This window comes from Prionailurus bengalensis, chromosome E1 (assembly GCF_016509475.1).
Source record: "Prionailurus bengalensis isolate Pbe53 chromosome E1, Fcat_Pben_1.1_paternal_pri, whole genome shotgun sequence".
NCBI lineage: Eukaryota > Metazoa > Chordata > Mammalia > Carnivora > Felidae > Prionailurus > Prionailurus bengalensis.
Genome location: NC_057347.1, coordinates 59,954,605 through 59,972,819, shown reverse-complemented (window position 1 = coordinate 59,972,819; position 18,215 = coordinate 59,954,605). Strand labels below are relative to the sequence as shown.

The following is an 18,215-nucleotide window of genomic DNA, read 5'->3' as shown; positions in this document are numbered from 1 at the left end:
GCCTTTCTCGCGGAACCGGACGCGGCTGCCTCTGGCGCTCATCCCCACCCCCAGAGGCAGAAAGCCCCATCTCAGTCAGTCCGTAGCGCTGGGGCCACCACCTCCCCTCTCCCAGTACACTTCCTGAAAGGTCCAGTGCAAACCTCTAAACCCAGGGAAATCCTGTGTTGTCAGCAGCGCCCTGGGCCAGGGCTTTCTGAGGCTGTCAGGCCAGAAGGCCTACTCCTTTTGCTCTTGGATTTCCCCAGCTTTACTAGACATGTGAACTCAGGACCCAGAGTGCCCAGTTGTACAGGCACACTGCCAATCCCCAGGACTTTGTCCCCCGCCCCCGCTGAGGGGCAACACAGGGTGGTGCCTGCAGGACGTGGCTCTTGGGTCCCAAGTCTAATCTGACCCTCCTGGTTCCACCCTGAACCTGTCTACAGTCTGGGAGCCGGTGTCTGTGGCCCTCTTCCCTCCCGTCCTCTTCCCCGCCCCCCAGAAATCCCCAAGCTGCCACCTCCTCATCCACTCCAAGATGGGCCCTCCCTTCCACTGAGGAGGGTGCCGTGGTCACCAGGTCAGGACCCCTGATGTGACTGATCACCGAATACTGTGGTTTAGGATAATCTTCATGCCCCCGTGCACTCCCACTCCACGATCAGGACGCCTGCAGCCCCCACCCCGGGGGCATGCTCACCACCTCGCCCCCAGCACGCACAGGAAGAGGACCGCGGGATAGTGCCTGACCGGGAACCTAGTCGGATTTCAGTGGCCCAGCGAGCACTTCTGGGGTGTCCGTGAACCTGCCACGACTCCCTCCACACACCCTATCCGACCCTATCCCTCCTTCCAACCCTATCACGCGTTGGAAGGCAGTTTCATTCTGAGAACTCTGCTTTTGAGAATGGTATTTATCAAAACATCTGCTATTTAATGGGCAACTTCTCCGGGGAATGCGACGCCTGGAGGATGTCCTGTAGTTGTGTGGGTCCCCAGAGACACAGCCACAGGGGCAGGTGGGGCACCAACCTCCCAGGGCACATTCCGGCCCAGGGCCTGGGGCACAAGGTGAACACGCCCCACTGCCTCTCTCTGGAGCTGATTTTGGAAGGTATGTGAGAGGGTCTTAGGAAGAATGAGACGGAGCCGGGCCTCCCCTCAGAGCTGAGGCCTGCAGAGGTGTTCAGTCAACCAGCCTGTGTTCCGGGACCAACCCCACAGAAACAGGAGGTCTCGGGCCTCCCCCAAACCAGGCCTCCTTCCAGCTGAGACCCCCGCTCTGCTGCTCCTGCACGGGCTGATACGTGAGGCCAATTCAAGATGAGCAGAGGCATCCTGAGGCGAAGGCACGTTGGTGCGGCTGAGGTATCGGAATACCGGGCCTGGGTCAGGCCAGAGGCCAGTCACCCGCATCAAGGTGCGTTTCGGCCGCCCTCAGCTGCAGCCATGGAGGCAGACTCGGCCAGAGGGAGGCTCATTCGCGGCCGCTGCACCCCTGTCTGCTTTACTCTCCCCTTGATCCCAACGTTCTCATCTTTGTCGGGACTGTACGCTCTGGGGCGAAGCTGCCTCCGTGCTGGCACAAACTCGTCGTCGTGGTATCTGTATCTCTTCACTGTCCCCAGCAGAAGAAACTCAAACCCCACTCTTTAGGCACCTAAACCCTGGTCTCACGAGCGCTTCCGAAATCTAGACAGGATACAAATAACCCTTATATCAGGCCCCGCGGTCTGTAAAACAAGGGTTGTGGCAATCGTAAAAACGTTAGGAGATAGTGCAGCAATGAGGCAATCCCCACCCATACCCAGAGAGCAGAGGGGGAGGACTCCGCTCGCAATTGTTAGCAAGAGCTGTCGTTCATCTGTTGAAGCCCCAGGCCAGGGCTTCCCCCACCCCATGCCCCCCTAGCTGGGGCGCAGGCCGGCACCTGCCAGGCACACGTCGACCGCCTTTCTATGCCCAAAGTCCCAGCTCCTGTCAAGTTGTCCCCGTGAAGACACGGATGCCAGCAGGTACAAGCACCTCTGTGAACCTTGCTCCCCTGGCACTGGGGGAAGAGCAGAGAACACGGCCTTGACCTTCAGGAGTGCATACACCAGTTGAGGCAGCCCCACACAGGAGAGACAGGAACACATGCCCTCCCCTCCAAAAGCAACCCCTCGACAAATGTGAACTCTCAAAAGCACGAAAGCGTGTTTTTTTCTGTCTTACCATTTCTGAAACGAGGATGTTATTACAGCCAACGTGTACATTTAACGTGGGCGTGTTTCTCTTCTTCCTGCCATGTTATTAAATTGATGAGCAGTCTCAAAGCTACTGGTGGTGGCGTTTCGCAACAGAGAAAGCGAATACAAATGAAGAGGAAGGTTTCCTGGAGACAAACGGTCTGTTCCAGGGGTGGGGGTGGGGCGGGCTGCCAGGGAAAGGCAGACGTGGTGGCAGAGGCTTTGAGCAGTGACGGAAAGGGACGGCGGATCAGTCTAGAGCAGCGCCGTCCAGCAAAAATAGGGTGGGAGCCACAAACGATATTTTAAAATATCTAGAAGCTAGTCTAACATTTTAATTTAGCCCAACGTATACAAAATACCAACGCAACATCTGAATATAAAAAAGTTACGGGAGTTCCCGTCGCCTCGGTGCCAGGTGGTCACCGCCGCGGAGGGCAGCGCGCCCAGGGGCCCGGGATGGCTCGCAGACAGCCAGCAGGAATCGGCAGCCGGCGGGGAGGCAGGTGCGCGGCCCCCCGAGTCGGCCTCCCCCGGGACCCCGAGTCCCCCGCTTTTGGACCCTCAGCTGCAGCGGCCCAACCTCCCTCTTCCTGCGCCCGTTCTGGTGAGCCTCCTCGCCGGCCTTCCGGCCGTATCACGTTCGGCCTCGGCGTCCCCGACCCGCCGCCGGCACCGCCCGGGACGGCCGAGCCCCGCCGGCCCCGCCGGCCCCGCCGGCCCCGCCAGCCCCGCGGTGCTGGGCTCGCGGCACGCACCCCCCGACCCTCACGCGCACCGGAAGTTGCGTAGGCTCACCTTCCGACTCGCAGAGCTGGGGGGGCGGTGTCAGTTAAGGACAAGCCGTCCAATCAGAATGCAACACGAAGGGTTTCAGAGGCGCAGACGCAGCTCCGCCCTTCACTCGGGAGCTCCGCCCCACTGCCACGTTTGACGACGGATCGCGCGGGCGTGCGCGTATCTCTTGGCCAATCAGGAGCCGCAGATCCTGGCCTCCAAAGGTAGCAGCCATTCCAGACCCGCGGAAGGTGTAGGAGAAAGCCACCAGTCACAAGTCGAGGGAGAGAAAGTTCTCCATGGGGAGCCAATGAAAAAACCGGGTAGAGTGCGAGCGCGAGCTCCCCGGCCAATCTCGGGCGAGGGCGAGGGAAGCCCCCACGGCGATTTCGAATCCGGGGTCGGGGGCCAGAACGGACAGCCAATGCGAACGCTTTGGAGGTGGGCCCCGGAGCCCGCCAGCCAATCGAGAGTGGGCGCAGGCGGGCGCGCGCGCGGCGGCGGCCGGGCTTATAGGGGCGGGGCGGCCGGCGCGCGCTCTCGTGGCCTCGCTGTCCCGGCGGCGCCAACCGAAGCGCCGCGCCCGCTGCCGACATGCTGCGCCGCGTTCTGCTCTGCCTGGCCCTGGCCGTGCTGACGCGCGCGGGCGCCGCCGCTCCGGAGGAGGAGGACCACGTCCTGGTGCTGCACAAGGGCAACTTCGAGGAGGCGCTGGCGGCCCACAAGTACCTGCTGGTGGAGTTCTGTGAGTGCCGCCGGCCTGGCCGGGCCTCGCCGTGGCGGGGCGGGGACGCGGGGGGGGGCCGGCGGGACGGGCGGGGGTCTCCGGGGCTGTCAGCATCCAGCCCCCCTCAGGAGGCGCAGTCCCGGGCTGGTGAGGCGCGCAGAGCTGCTGTCGGCGTCCCCGCGCTGCCCACGTCCTGGGGGCATCCCTCCTGCTTGAGCCGGGTCCCAAGGCTGGCCGCAGGCCGACAGCCAGGACATGCTTTGTGCCTTACGTCCACATGGCAGGGGCCCTCCGTTAGCCTTGTGTGAGCTGCCACCAATACAGAGGAGCACGCCGGGGTCCAGCCCCCTGACCGCCCCCCAGGACTGATCCCAGAGCGCCCCACCTTCAACCCCATACCGCTCGCTTTAGCAGTGCTGTCACGCAGACTCAGCACCGCCGTCTGTGTTTATAAGTGTGTAAGCACTACCTGGGGTGGAAAGCTCCAGCCCGCCAGAGCTGCTAACCTGAGCTGGCAAAGAGTCGCTTTTAAGTGGGAGTCTTGGGGCAGGTGTGCACAGGTGTGCGTTGCACATTCACCACTAGGTCTTGCTGAGCGTACAGGTGCCGAGGCGCTGGCCTCTTGACTTCTCTGGGAGATCCCAAAGACGTGACCGTCCTCACTGCCTGCAGATGATGGGAAGTCACCCATCGTTTGTCCCGTGCCAAGCAGCTTGGGGTCTGGTGTCAGTTTGTCGTTCGTGGCCTCTGTACCAATATTGCCCAAGAGCGTCAAGCTATCAGCTCAGCCCTGTGGGTTCAGGGGGGTTATCTTGGTGAGTAGATAAGATTTTTATGGAAGGAAGTGCCAGGAGAAGGTGGGGGAAGCGGTGGAACTTGGTCGACACTGCTTTCCAGCATCCGTTTCTTTTCCAGATGCGCCATGGTGTGGCCACTGCAAGGCTCTGGCCCCCGAGTATGCCAAAGCAGCTGGCAGGCTGAAGGCGGAAGGCTCGGAGATCAGACTGGCAAAGGTAGATGCCACCGAGGAGTCCGATCTGGCTCAGCAGTATGGTGTGCGTGGCTACCCTACGATCAAGTTCTTCAAGAACGGAGACACCGCTGCCCCCAGAGAGTACACAGGTGTGGTTGCCGCACCGCCCTTCTCTTCCCTGCAGACAGGGGTGTGCCTGCAGCCTTTGGGAGAGACCTGAGAGGTGGGGAGGCCCGCTTTCAGAGGCAAGGCGGGAAGCTGGTCTCAGACTGGGTTCTCAGTCGAAGCCAGCCTCTGACGCTCTCGTGAGGAAAGTGCTCCCATCCCTGAAGAGTGCGTCAGGTAGAGAGGGACATCCTTCCGGGGCGGGTGGCAAGCTGAGGCTTGTCCTAAGGTTGACCAGTGAGAGGAGGAAGGCTGGGGCCCTCGGGCCCACTTGGAGCAACAGGTGTAGCGATTTGGGACTGTCCGGTGTGCCAAGCCAAGTGCCCAGGGCCTTCCCCAGGGCAAGGGCTGAGGCTGAGAGCCACTGGGTGACAGGCTGGCATCACTCACCTGTCCTGGCAGAGCTCAAGTGCAAGGCCTGGCCCCTCAGGCTGCCTCCTGGGGCCTGGGCCCCTTTGTAGCCTGGTAGGTACCGGGACAAGAGGAGAGACTTTTGTCCACAGAACCGGTTCTGTGGCTCTTCTGTCAGAATGCTCTCGAGCGGCCTCGTTGATTCTGACGTCTGCGGCTCTGGTGTTCTCACTAGGCTGCTGTCTTGTTGTTCACACGTTTGCCTGGGTTCGCTCCCAGGACAGGAAGTGCAGAGTTCCCACGGTCCCATTGCTCGCGCTTAGGTTTGGTGAATGAGACAGCTGCTCCTAACTCCACCTGGAACTGATGAGTCAGCATCTCGTTGCCACTTAGGAGAATCCTTCTAAGCGAGCCTCGCACCCTCCTCGTGCCGGGCCAGGTGGCCAGATGCTTTGAGGGGAGGAAGGCCCTCCTCGGTCTCAGTCCTAGGAGGAGCAGGCTTCTACCTTTTCGGTTTGTCAGCTCTGGGTGGTGTGCGGGAGCCTGATCGCTCTCATTTTGCTGGTCTGGGAGGCGTGTGGGAGGGCCAGGCCGAGGACAGGGACCCCTGAGCGGCCCGCATGTCCCAGGCCAGCTAGAGCTCGGGGAAGGCGGGGGTCGAGCCTTTTATTTTTTATTTTTTGAATTCCATCATATCTTTAATTATGACGGAGCCTAGAGCGAGGCCCCTGGGGGAAAGTGTGTGTTTGATGAATTTAAGCGTCAAGGGATTTAGAAAGTGCAGAGGGCTTAGAGGAGGGGGCGGCGGCGTGATTCTGCTACCCTGGGGGCAGCCGCTGCGTCTCCCCTGCTTCACACCCAGTCCCGGTTTCTCAAGAGACAGAATAGTGTTCTTAGTGCTAGGATTTGCACAGGCGCGTAGACAAGGTCCCTCTTCTGGAAGGAGAGTGTTGAGCCCCGGTCTTGGCAGAGAGCTCAGAGAACGGGCAGGGAGGGTGGGCCCTGGTTTTCAGCGGAACCCGCCTGTATTTGGGTGCAGCTGGCAGAGAAGCTGAGGACATCGTGAACTGGCTGAAGAAACGCACCGGCCCCGCCGCCAGCACGCTGCCCGACAGGGCCGCCGCGGAGGCCTTGCTGGAGTCCAGCGAAGTGACCGTCATCGGCTTCTTCAAGGTAGAGGCTTCGGCACTGCGCCCCGTCGTCGGGGAAAGGTTCCCTGTGGTCTGGGTACTGCCTGTCGGTCCTGCTGGCGGCCCGGGCGGGACCCTCAGTGCTTGGGTGAGTGGCCACCTCTGCTGCTTCTCTGTAGGATGTGGAGTCGGACTTTGCCAAGCAGTTCCTGCTGGCAGCGGAGGCCATCGATGACATACCTTTTGGGATCACGTCCAACAGCGACGTGTTCTCCAAATACCAGCTGGACAAGGATGGGGTTGTGCTCTTCAAGAAGGTAAGTGGCCCTCCAGCAGCCCCGCCCAGGGCATGGAGACACCGCGGGGGGGCTGCTTTCCTTATCACTTCCAGCCCCTGAGAACCTTGCCCGGGCGGCGCTGGACCGCCAGCTGGACTTATCGGGGGCCTGTTGGCAACGTCAGACCATAGGAGCCACTCAGACAGTGGCCTTCAGACTTTGCGCTGTGGGCCCGTTGTTCCGGCTCGAGTGGCAGCTCCCGGGCCGTGTTTGATGAAGGCAGAGCTGCTCTGGAGTGTTCAGTGTTTCCGAAAAAAAGAAAATGGCAAAATATTCGGGAAGGTCTGCCGCCTTAACCTTTTCTAAGCACGTGATTCTTAGTACGAGGCATCAGTTACGTTGATGGTGCCGTGCGGCTGACACTCCTGTTTGCTCAACTTTTTGATCCCTGGAAACAGAGGCCGTGCGGGTGGCAGGCAGAGGAGGACAGAAATCAGGAGAGGGGCAGGGGGCAGGAGGCGTGTCTTCGGGGATGAGGATCGGGCCTTTCGCTCCTGTTATGTCCTGGTGGGAAGAGGGCGGGTTTGGAACTCCAGCAAAGCAGGAAACCCTGTGGTCAGAAAGGTCGCCGGCTTCTGGTCTAAGGCCGTTGTGCGTGTGCGCCCCACGTGTAGGGCATCTGGGCCGAGTGACTGAAGACAGGTAACCTTGTGTAGAAACTGCCGCATCTGGCACCTTGCCAGGGGCTGGCAGGGAGGGGTGAGGGTGTCTCCCGGCTGTACTCCTGAGGACGCCAAGGTGGCTGTGCTTCCGTCGACTGGGGACACCAAGGTGGCTCCAGGTGGCTCTGTTCCAGCGTCCTTGTCACTCCAGTGTTTCTGTAGTCTTGCTTTCCTCAAAACAATTCCAGATCCTCGTAGCGCCCGCCCCCCGCGAGGGAACGGAGGGGCTGTGAGGCCCCCATGGTGGGCCTGGGTGGGACTGGGTGGGATGGGCCTCTGCGGGTGGCCAGAGTCCTGGGTCCTGAGGTTGAGGCTGACGGAGGGGGAGGGTGTCTCAGAGACCGCCGAGACCCATGTGCCATCCCGCGTCCACACCGTGCTTTCCTGCCTCCTGAAAATCCAGAGCGCTGGTTCTCACGCGTCCTCCGGCCTCGGCTCCCCGTCGTCTTGGGCACTGGGCGCGGCCTGGGTGACGTGACCCCTTGGGTCTGGTGCCAGTTGGGGGGGCAGCCTCGAGCAGAGGCCTGGCAGGACCCCGGGGACTCTGTGCCGCGTGGGTCAGTATGGGTCCCAGCTGCAGTCACAGACTGTACGGACGAGAAGGAGGAGGCTCAAGTCTGGCCCCTCCCGGCTCTGTTGGGCCGGCCCCCGTTTTCTCCATCGTGCCCGTTTCCTCAGTCTTTCTTGTTCCCTTTTCTCTAGGTTGTTCGATCCCATTTCTTGCAGTGTGTTGGGTCTGTCCAGGGGCCGCTGTGGGCAGCCTCACTGAGTCAGGCACCTCCCTAGTGGGACAGGGCAGGCCACTGCTGGGAAGGATGGGGGCTCGGATGGCGGCTTGGGTCATGGGTCACTGGCAGTTGGACTTCTGGTTTGAGAGCTATTCTGTGTCTTTATTCGTCCTGGTGGTTACTTTGCTTTTCTTTCCTGAAACTGAGGGCTAGGAGTAGGTGTCGGGCCAGGCCTGTCCTCCGCTGCCTGCAGCGTTGAGCCTTTTGGGGATGTTTGTCGTTGTGGCCTGACGGGGCTGGGCTTCACTACTGTCCCTGGCTGAATGAAGGCCGGTTGTGTGCTTTTTACTGAAGTAGGGGGGGACTGTAGCGTGACGTGACCCCATTACTAAAAAGATTGTGTCTCAAGACAGGTGCATGCGGCAACTCTGTTCTTTGGGCCTCTGGGCATGAAACTGGGCACACCGCTCACTGCTCGGAGGGGCTGGCGGTACGGTTCTGGAGCAGTGGGGGCTTGTGCGCCCCTGGTAGGGGCTCAGGAGCATGCCTGGTGGAGCCGGGCCCCCTGGCCTTGGCTTTTCATCCCCTTTCCCCTCTTCTCCTTGGGTTTGGGGAAGAGAGAGCAGGCTTCACCTTTTCCTGGGGGTGCTGTGCTCGTGGCCCCTGGCACCTGGCCCTCGATCTGGTCTAACTTTAGCAGCCGGTGTCATAGTCGAGCTGAATGAAGGTCAGGCTGTAATGTGATGTTGGCGGGAGCAGGGAGTGGCCACCTGCTTTTCTGGAAGTTCCTTTGGGGAAGTGTAACTGGAAATGACTGGGAAGAAAAGGTGAGCAGTTTCTCTCTGTGGGACTCATTCGAGAGTTCAGAGGGAAGGATGAGATGCTCGTGTGAACAGGTGTAGACGCAGCATCGTTTGTGTGCTGGGAGTGGTCTCTGTGCTCCACCCAGAGCCAGGGCTGCAGCTTCGCTGCACGGCGCCCCGTGGGCCTCTCTGGTCTATAGCAACAGCCTTCCAGCTTCGGGGCCTCAGGACCTCTGAAACTCTTAGATATTACTGGGGATCCCAAAGAGATTCTGTTGCTGTGGATTCTATCTATTGATTTTCACCAGGTCAGGAATCATAACCGAGAAATGTTTCTAAGACCCTAACCGTCTAGGGTGTCTGGCTGGCTCCATCGGTAGAGTGAGTGACTCTTGATCTCAGGGTTGTGTGTTCAAGTCCCACATTGGGCATGGAGCCTACTTAAATAAGAACTCGTCCGTCTAAGTAACAGTTACGTGTAATCAGAAGGTCTTGTGAAAGTTAGTTTTTCCCAGACAACTGCATTTGAGTGGTGAGCGTGTTCGGGTTCTGCTGGTTTCTAGCCTCCACCTTGTGGAGGGCAGACCTGGCTGCTGTCAGTCTGTCGGGACGTCCCTTGTCACTCTGATCTGAGGGCATAGCACACTCGGGAGAACGCGTGTTCTGAGCAAGAGCACGAAATTGCAGCTGTCCTGGAAGGGCCCCACACTCTCCCCTTGGTGTCGCTGTGGCTCAGTGCCCGGAAGAGGCTGCTGTCTGCAGCCCTCATCCGGCTCTGTTCGGTGGACAGAGGCGTGTGGCTTCTGCTGTCGCAACTCTGGGTTGCTGTGCCGGGCCGAACCTGGGCTCTGGGGGCGGGGGGGGGGGGGCATGGGAGGCTTTGGGAGGACCGAGGTTCTCCCAGCCCTCTCTGTGCCCACAGTTTGACGAAGGCCGGAACAACTTCGAGGGGGACATCACCAAAGACAAACTGTTGGACTTCATCAAGCACAACCAGCTGCCGCTGGTCATCGAGTTCACTGAGCAGGTGCGGCTTTCTTGTGGGTCCTGAGTCCTGAGGGCGGGGCGGTGTCGGAGGGTCGTGGGGTCCCGACCCCAGGAACCCCCACGTACAGATCGTGGCAGCGGTGGCATCGCAGCCGTTGAGAGAACGTTCTGTGTAAATGGCTTAGTTCGTGGCTCAGACCCAGTAACCTCTGTTTACAACACAGACAGCCCCGAAGATTTTCGGAGGTGAAATCAAGACTCACATCCTGCTATTCCTGCCCAAGAGCGTGTCTGACTATGAGAGCAAACTGAGCAACTTCAAGAAGGCCGCCGAGCGCTTCAAGGGGAAGGTGAGCGGCTCAAGTGACTCAGGCCGCAGGGTGGCCCGGGGCTCTCTGCGGCTCCCGGGTCCCTCTGGGAGGGCCAGGCCGTGGCGGTGCGAGTCTGCACAGTGTGCGTGGCGGGAAGCAGCCAGGCAGGGGAGCGGAAGCTGCCTGCGGTCCCCCGCCTCACCTGCCGCTTCTCCCCTAGATTCTGTTCATCTTCATCGACAGCGACCACACGGACAACCAGCGGATCCTGGAGTTCTTCGGCCTCAAGAAGGAGGAGTGCCCCGCCGTGCGCCTCATCACCCTGGAGGAGGAGATGACCAAGTACAAGCCGGAGTCGGACGAGCTGACGGCGGCGAAGATCGAAGAGTTCTGCCACCGCTTCCTGGAGGGCAAGATCAAGGTGGGGGAGCCACATCCCGAGGTGGAGCCGGCCCGCGCCAGCCTCTCGGCCTTTGGGGTCCCGGGCTCCCTGCGGCTGCATCTGGAAGGTGTCCGAGCTGAGCGTGGACTCCTGTGGACGGGGTCCCAGATGGCGTGAAGACGCTTGGGGAGAGACGCGGTGGTCCCACTGCTTGGGGAGCACAGAGCAGCCCCGACCCCGTGGGCTCGGCCCTCTCCCGAGGCTCCGTGAGCAGCTCTGGTCCCTGTGTGTCTCGGGCCGGGGTGGGGGTCCTGGGGGCCAGTGGGGTCTTGAGCCATCCCTGACCCTGCTCTGCCTGCCCTCCAGCCCCACCTGATGAGCCAGGAGCTGCCCGAAGACTGGGACAAGCAGCCCGTCAAAGTGCTGGTCGGGAAAAACTTCGAAGAAGTTGCTTTTGACGAGAAAAAGAACGTGTTTGTGGAATTCTGTAAGTGGAGCCTCTTCCGCTCGTGCGCGTGTCCCCCACGAGGGCCAGCGGGCCGGGGGTGGGCAGAAAGCGGCTCCTCGGCCCAAGGGGGGGACTCCGCTGCTCTCTTCCAGATGCCCCGTGGTGTGGGCACTGCAAACAGTTGGCCCCCATCTGGGACAAGCTGGGAGAGACGTACAAGGACCACGAAAACGTCGTCATCGCCAAGATGGACTCGACGGCTAACGAGGTGGAGGCCGTCAAAGTGCACAGCTTCCCCACACTGAAGTTCTTCCCAGCCGGCGCCGACAGAGCGGTGCGCCTCCGGCGGGGGGCTGGGGGAGGAGGGGGGCAGGGCCGGGGAGCGCGGGACCGGCTCCCTGATTCACATTCTCGCTCCCCCTCTCCCCGCCACCCCAGGTCATTGATTACAACGGGGAGCGGACACTAGACGGTTTTAAGAAGTTCTTGGAGAGCGGTGGGCAGGACGGGGCCGGAGACGACGATGTAAGTGGCACGTTGGTTCCGCCCGGCCAGCCTCTGGGTCACACCCTGTAGTCCGTGGGACAGGCTTCCGTGGGCGCCACTTGAGGCAGGCACGGGGACCCGGGCTGGGGGCTGCCGGGAAGCAGAGCCATCCTCCCTGATGAAGACGCAGTACGGAGCGCCCGAGAGGGGCCTTTAAATGCTGACATTTGCTTAAGAGACTTACTTGTCCCGTGAGGCTCCCTACTGGCGCTGGACCCGGACGCTCCTCCCCGGCCGCCGGCTGAGGCGTCCTGCCGGACACCAGCTTGGGCCTGTCCGTGCAGCTGTGGGCGGCTGGGGAGAGTGGAGGCCGGTGTGTGCCCAGGCCAGAGGGCAGGGTGGTGTGGGGGCGGGGGCCAGGGCAGTGGTCAGTTCAGTGGGGTATGGTCGGCGGTTTGTCGGCGGCCCCACAAACCCTGGAGGCTGGGGTCCCGGGCTCCCCTTGCACCGTTTTGTGGGCAGAAGCTCTGAGAGCCGACAGTTGGCTGCTTCTGCCCAAAGGGCCAGCCAGTGTCTGGCTGACCGAGGCCCCGCCCCGTCCTTCCTGGTCCCTCCCGTTCCCTCCCGGTCCCTCCTGGTCCCTCCTGACCCATGTGCTTGCTTCCCTCCCTCTTCCTGCTGCGCCCCAGGACCTAGAAGATCTGGAAGAGGCGGAAGAGCCTGACCTGGAGGAAGATGACGATCAGAAAGCTGTGAAGGATGAACTGTGACACGGAGGCCAGACCCTGGCGCCCAGACACGGCACCTCATGGCCGCACACCCAGCGGCGCGGCCTCCGGAAGCTGGGGCCCCTCCCCGGAAGGAGGGAACGTCCATCGGAAATGCAGGGAACTTTCTGAAGCAACACTTCATTCTAACACATGTGTAAATCGAAACCCATCACCCTTTGCTTTTCAATCTTTGGAAAGGGATTTATCTCCAGGCCAGCCCATCTTCTGGGCCATTTTTTTTTAAATCGTGATGTACTTTTTCGTACATGGTTTTGTCCAAAGTGCTCGTTAAAATGTCTCGGAATCTCGGGCAGGTGAAGCCTCCTTCCTGTTAGGTTTATACTGTCACTTTTGAACATGCCATCGGTGGGATTTTTAGACATTTTTGGACGTCAGGGTGTCTGTTCCACTCTGGCCGTGGCTCCCCGGAGACTCCTGTCCCCTGCTCGGGGAGGGGCCCGGCCGGCCTGGACAGCCACTCTCCACATGCCGGTGTTGCCATGGCTGAGCGTGGTTCTCCCGGTGTTTGGTTAAATGGACGCTTTGGCACGGTGGGGAAGGCGGGGGGCCTTCTGTGCCTGGAGGGGTGGTGGGTGCCGGCCGAGCCCCGGGCAGCCCCCCATCCTTCCCGAGCCAGGCCCCCCGTTCTGTGACTTCCAGGGTAACCTGAGGCCCGTGCCAGGCAGAACCTCCCATTTCCAGGCTGGGAAATGGTCAGGAGTGCTTGAGCCGAACCAAACGTTGACAGTTTTCAGGCATTTCTACCACAATATTGGAATTGAACACATTGGCCAAATAAAGTTCAAATTTTACTACCTCTCGTTGTCTCTGCTCTACGGTCCCTCCGGGGCCTGGGCTTGGGTGGGGCCTCTCGCCAGGGCCTTTCTTGGCACGTGGCGCCAACACGGGAGCCACAGGAGTCTCTTGGGTCGTCAGCCCGAGGTGGTGACCGCCTGCAGGTCACCAGGTGGAGGTGCTGCTCCCGCCCCCCCCAGGCGAACGGTCCACAGCCAGCCAGCGGGCAGGGAGCACCCGGTGTGAGCACTCTGGGCAGCGCCGACCAGACCCGTGCTGCCTCCCCAGCTCAGTAGCCCGCGCTGAGCGTTGCCCATAGCTGGGCTTCCTTCCCCCGTTCTCCAGTCTCGGGTGGCCTGTGCCGGCAGCTCTCCAGCTGGTCCGCTCCCGGGTTCAGGTGTGCGGTGCCTCCGTCCTGCTGGCACAACGAGACGCCTAGCCGCGGAAAGGTGAGCTGGCGCCGCCGTTCAGCTTCAGTGGGAGGACGGCGGCCCTGCCCTCCAAAATGGGAGCCGCTCCCCCAGGGGGCGCACGGCCTCCAGCCTCCAGAGGAGGAAACCCGGCACAGAGTGAGGCTGCCACGGGGGAGGGGGAGGCGGGGTCCAATCCTGTGCTCCCTGCCCCAGCGACCGGTGTGGGTGACCCTGTGGACCCAACTGCGCCAGAGCCAGGCCCCTCCGCGTGGAGAGCTGGGACCGGGCGGGAGCACAGTGTCATGTGCTCCTGGGAGCAGCGGTGAATCACCCATACCTTTCCCCTTTTGCAGAGGCAGCTGATTAGCACATTCCAGGGCCTGGATTTGCTGGGAGGCTGTGAGGGTGGAGTCCAAAACCTGGCGGGGCTGCTGGATTAGCAGGCAACTTTGCACACTCAGGGTGGTCAGTTAAGGCTTAGCAGCCCGGGCGTCCCAATCTCCCTCTCTTCCTCTCCCCTGCCCTCCTTCACTTCTCTCTCCAGGTGGCAGGAAGTTACTGCCCTGGTGCACCAGACACCCCTCCCCCGCCTGCCCCCCCAGGTCCTCAGGCCTCAGAGCCTGCCGGCAGGGACAGGCTGTACAGTGGGCCCTGCACCCAGTCTCCCAATGGGCTCTCTGGCTCCTGTTTTCTGCTGGATAAAAAGCACCACTAGTCGCATTCCTCGGACTTTTCAAAGTGGGCTTTTTGCATTAAATGTTTTGGTTTGCTTTATTCCTCTAGAAGGTAGAAACCTAACATCGTATAAGCCAGATCGCGGGTCCACACGGGCATCAGGAAGAAAGCCACACGAATACAGGTGCGGTTCTGATGTGGTTACAGGTAGTTAGGGTTTGCCAATCAACATTCTTAGGTGAGACGCTCACAGCCAGCTTCTGACAAAAGGTTCCAAAGTGAGACGCTTCAGGCCAGGCCCACGGTTTAGAGGACGGCTCCAGTGCCCAGGTAAGAATTAAAAGCACATTAAATACCTTTCAGGGGAGTCTGTTGTGAAGGGGGGGGGGGGCGCTTTGGGCACCAGTCCCTTCTCTGGCCCAAGCTGAAACCCAAAAGTCAAAACCCCCAAGCTCTCAGCTCACCTCGGTAGGACAGGGCCTGTCTCCAGCCCGAGGCCTGGCCACTCTCGGGAAGGCCTGGGTGGCAGCTTCATAAAGCCTTCTTTCATTTGATCCCCTGAGCAGGGAGGGCAGACAGAACTTTCCACGACACCAGAACAGGCCATCTTCACATCAAAGGAAAGTTTTCTCCTGTAAACACGCCAGAAGAAAGTATACTGACTCCTCCCAGGTGACTAGGAGTTAAGATCACCCAGCACCGTCCTCTGAGCCCCGGAGCTCAGGAACCCCAGGCACCACCCCTGGATTGGGGGCCCTGCAGGGCCTGGCTGGGGAGGAGGGTTCCATGGTGGCCAGGCCCGGCCAGCAGGTAGGGGCTCTGAGACCAGCCGAGAAAAACCTTGTCAGGGCAGGGAGTCTGTCTTAGGCGGTGCCCCATTTCTCCACAGCATTTGGCCCCAAGGCTTTGCACCTAGAGGGTGTTAAATACATTTGTTGATTTGGTTCTGTTGGATGGAGACCAGCCTGGTGATGCAAGGCTGCTGGTGACCAGGTGGCCGGCCCCACCCCCAAGAAGAGTGCCAGTCAGCCTTGGTTCTGTCCTTACTCAGGACTCCAGAGACTCCCCGGGGGCTTCTCGCCAATGTCATGGCTTGAACTGCATCCTCCAATATTCCTAAGTTGAAGTGCCAACCCCCGGGACCTCAGAATGTGATCTAATTTGGAAATACAGTTGTCATAGATGTGGTCGCACAAGACGAGGTCATTCCAGAGTAGGGCGGCCCCTAATCCAATGACTGGTGACCTTATAAATTTGGACACAGGCACACACAGGGGCAAGGCCGTGTGAACATGAAGGCAGAGATGGGGTGATGTCTCTACAAGCCAGGGAACAAAGACAGACACCAGCAGCCAGGAGGGGGCCTGGATTCTCCCTCAGAAGGAACCAGTCCTGCTGACGCCTTCATCTTGGACTTCCCGTCTCTAAAACCATGAGGCAATAAAGTTTTGTTTTGTTTTTCAATGTTTGTTTATTTTTGAGAGACCGAGTGACACAGAGCAGAGCAACAGAGGGAGACACAGAATCCGAAGCAGGCTCCAGACTCTGAGCTGTCAGCACAGAGCCAGATGTGGGGCTCGAACTCAGTGCCCATGAGATCGTGACCTGAGCCGAAGTCGGCCGCTTAACTGACCGAGCCACACGGGTGCCCCGGAAATAAAGTTTGTTTCAGCCCCCAGTCTGGTACTTTGTTACAGCAGCCCAAACACACCCAGCTAGCCAACAGCACGTGCTGCGGGCGCTGCCCCCCCGACCCCATGAGCTCCTGGCCCAGCTCTGTGCCTGTGCGCAAGGCTCATTTCCACTGGCTCTTCTCCCCACCAAAGTCTCGGCCACCCCTGGACACAGGCTGCTGCGGTGGACTGCTAGCGCCGGCCCAGCCTGCCGGGCATCTTCGACGCATCGCACTGGTTAGGTTCTTACAGGGAAGCCCGGACCAGGCAGAGTGCGTGCGCCACCCGGGCCGTGACGGCCCTTCCGAGGGGAGCAGACTGAATGCTCCCTCAGGCGTGAGCGTGTGTGTCCTTGGCAGTTAGAGGCAGGAGCCTGGAGCCAGAGGAAATGGGGGTGGAGGGCACGGGGCTAGAAGGAAATGACGGCGGTGTGGGGAGGGCTACCTGGTGGGCAGGGTGGGGTGGGCTAGTGGAAGCAGAGGCATTTATTTACATTCTAACCTGGGAAGGTTCCCAGCGGGAGGGCAAGGTGGTGCAGGCCCAGCTGGAAGGTGACAGGTGGCAGGGGGGCACATGGGCGGGGCAGGACCTGTGCTGGCATGGTCAGGACCCTGTGCTTCCTCAGATGTGGGCAGCCCCTTGCTTCTCAGGAGGTGGGAGCAGCCACCCCCATCAGACCTCGGGCCTTTTCCCTGAGTTCCCAGGCCTGTGGGAGATGCCTGGGCCCTCTCCATGACCTTGGTACCCACTTGCCGTCCTTATGGGTCCTGTCCTTCTGGTGCCTTCTCCTGCCCTCTGTAAGGCACCTTCTAGGCCCAGCTGTGGGGCAGACAGCAGTGGCCAGGGAGGATCTGACCCCTTTGGCCGGGGCAGAGCGACAGGTGGGCTGAAAGACGAGCCACTAAACATGATCCTGTGTGCAGGGCAGAGCTGCTCTGTTTCAGCCCCTCCCGGTGTGAGCATGACTGCGCAGCTTTATATAGCACTGCGGGCCCTATATAAGAGGGAGGTGGCCTCATCACAGGAGAGCACGGGGCGGCAGTGGCGCAGGAAGAGCCTGTATGCGTTGTCGGATCCGGGCCGGACACGTCCCTCCCCCGAGCAGTAGGGTCCCCGCAAGGTGGACCCAGCACAGCCCCCAGGATGCCCAGCAGGACCAGCCGCTACGCCCGATACAGCCCACGACATCGGCGCCGGCGGATGCTGGCCGATCGCAGCGTGCGTTTCCCTAACGACGTCCTGTTCTTAGACCACATCCGCCAGGGTGACCTGGAGCAGGTAGGGCGCTTTATCCGGGCTCGGAAAGTCACCCTGGACACCATCCACCCCTCAGGTGAGCGCCTGTGGGGCCAGCCGAGGGTCTGTGGGGTGTTGGGGGAAGACCTCAGCTTTGACCCCTCCCGCCCTGCCCTGCCCAGGCCTGGCTGCCCTGCACGAAGCCGTGCTCTCTGGAAACCTGGAGTGCGTGAAGCTGCTGGTCAAGTACGGAGCTGACATTCACCAGCGAGACGAGACTGGGTGGACGCCCCTGCACATCGCCTGCAGCGACGGGTACCCTGACATAGCCAGGTGAGAGGGCCAGGCCAGGGGTTTCATCCCAAATGCCCTGACCTCAGGTGGCCTCCAGGATGTGGCCTCCTGAAAGGCGGCCCTGGCAGTAGAGCTAAGAGCCCTAAGAGCTTCTAGGATCTCCTTTCTACCCTGTTGCCTTCCCTAGAGCAAACCGGAAAAGTCAGCCACTGTTTCTGGAGGATAAAGTTTCTTCCTCTTCACCCTTCCTGGAAACAGTTTTAAAAAAAGGTGCACCCCAGGACTCCAGCCTGCTACCCCGGGGTTGGGGTGAACATCTTGCAGGCCGCCTTCCCCCCACCACAACCTTTGCACCCCAGGTACCTCATCTCCCTGGGGGCAGACAGAGACGCAGCCAACGACGATGGAGACCTGCCTTCAGACCTCATCGACCCAGACTTCAAGGACCTGGTGGAGCTCTTCCAAGGGACTCGGATGGACTGAGCCCAGCCCTGCCCTCCCAGGGCTCTGGGCCTCCGGAGAGAAGTTGGGTGCCCACCTCCCCCACGTACGAGGACTTGCCCCACCGGTAGGGGCGGCAGCTGGCCAGGAGCCCGTACCTGGGCACAACCCCCACCCCCCACGCTTCTGGCCTGGCTTTTTCTCCAGGTGAATTTTTTTTTATCGTGACACTTTTTACTTTTTCAATAAACGTCATTCCCCAGCCCCTGGTGGTAGCCTGATTACTGGGCACGGGGCCGTCCCGGTTCTCCCGCTTCCGGTGGTCAGTGGGCCCTGCCATCCCAGCGCCAGGCGTGGGGGTGCAGGGGGCAGCGCCAGGGAAGGGAGCCAGCGTCTCGGGGCTCCGGGGTCTGAGGTCTCTGACCCCGCCGGCCCCCGAC

The 18,215-nt window shown here is 60.9% G+C and overlaps 2 protein-coding genes and 1 long non-coding RNA gene across 3 annotated transcripts; 2 read left to right on the top strand and 1 right to left on the bottom strand.

Moving 5' to 3' along the window:
• Positions 1 to 3,203: 3,203 nt before the first annotated feature.
• P4HB (prolyl 4-hydroxylase subunit beta) lies at positions 3,204 to 13,065 on the top strand. Its single transcript, XM_043585380.1, has 11 exons — positions 3,204 to 3,732; positions 4,630 to 4,836; positions 6,243 to 6,376; positions 6,513 to 6,650; positions 9,787 to 9,891; positions 10,076 to 10,201; positions 10,383 to 10,583; positions 10,911 to 11,031; positions 11,145 to 11,326; positions 11,431 to 11,517; positions 12,168 to 13,065. The coding sequence occupies exons 1-11, from the start codon at positions 3,582 to 3,584 to the stop codon at positions 12,246 to 12,248; spliced, it is 1,533 nt and encodes a 510-aa protein (XP_043441315.1). The 5' UTR covers positions 3,204 to 3,581; the 3' UTR covers positions 12,249 to 13,065.
• On the top strand, positions 11,048 to 18,037 carry PPP1R27 (protein phosphatase 1 regulatory subunit 27). Its single transcript, XM_043585385.1, has 4 exons — positions 11,048 to 11,053; positions 16,847 to 17,137; positions 17,223 to 17,373; positions 17,694 to 18,037. Exons 2-4 carry the CDS (start codon positions 16,948 to 16,950, stop codon positions 17,815 to 17,817), a joined length of 465 nt encoding a protein of 154 aa, XP_043441320.1. The 5' UTR covers positions 11,048 to 11,053; positions 16,847 to 16,947; the 3' UTR covers positions 17,818 to 18,037.
• Positions 14,181 to 15,092, bottom strand: LOC122485956. Its single transcript, XR_006297989.1, has 2 exons — positions 14,596 to 15,092; positions 14,181 to 14,448 (listed from the first exon to the last, which is right to left on the bottom strand). It is a non-coding gene; the product is annotated as an uncharacterized LOC122485956 (long non-coding RNA).
• Positions 18,038 to 18,215: the final 178 nt, after the last annotated feature.

Bases quoted from the DNA above. Each gene is read 5' to 3' on its own strand.
- P4HB (XM_043585380.1), top strand. From the start codon at position 3,582: ATGCTGCGCCGCGTTCTGCTCTGCCTGGCCCTGGCCGTGCTGACGCGC. The intron at 11,327-11,430 runs GTGCGCCTCCGG...CCGCCACCCCAG, and splicing joins CAGCCGGCGCCGACAGAGCG to GTCATTGATTACAACGGGGA. The intron at 11,518-12,167 runs GTAAGTGGCACG...GCTGCGCCCCAG, and splicing joins ACGGGGCCGGAGACGACGAT to GACCTAGAAGATCTGGAAGA.
- PPP1R27 (XM_043585385.1), top strand. From the start codon at position 16,948: ATGCCCAGCAGGACCAGCCGCTACGCCCGATACAGCCCACGACATCGG. The intron at 17,138-17,222 runs GTGAGCGCCTGT...TGCCCTGCCCAG, and splicing joins GGACACCATCCACCCCTCAG to GCCTGGCTGCCCTGCACGAA. The intron at 17,374-17,693 runs GTGAGAGGGCCA...TTTGCACCCCAG, and splicing joins GGGTACCCTGACATAGCCAG to GTACCTCATCTCCCTGGGGG.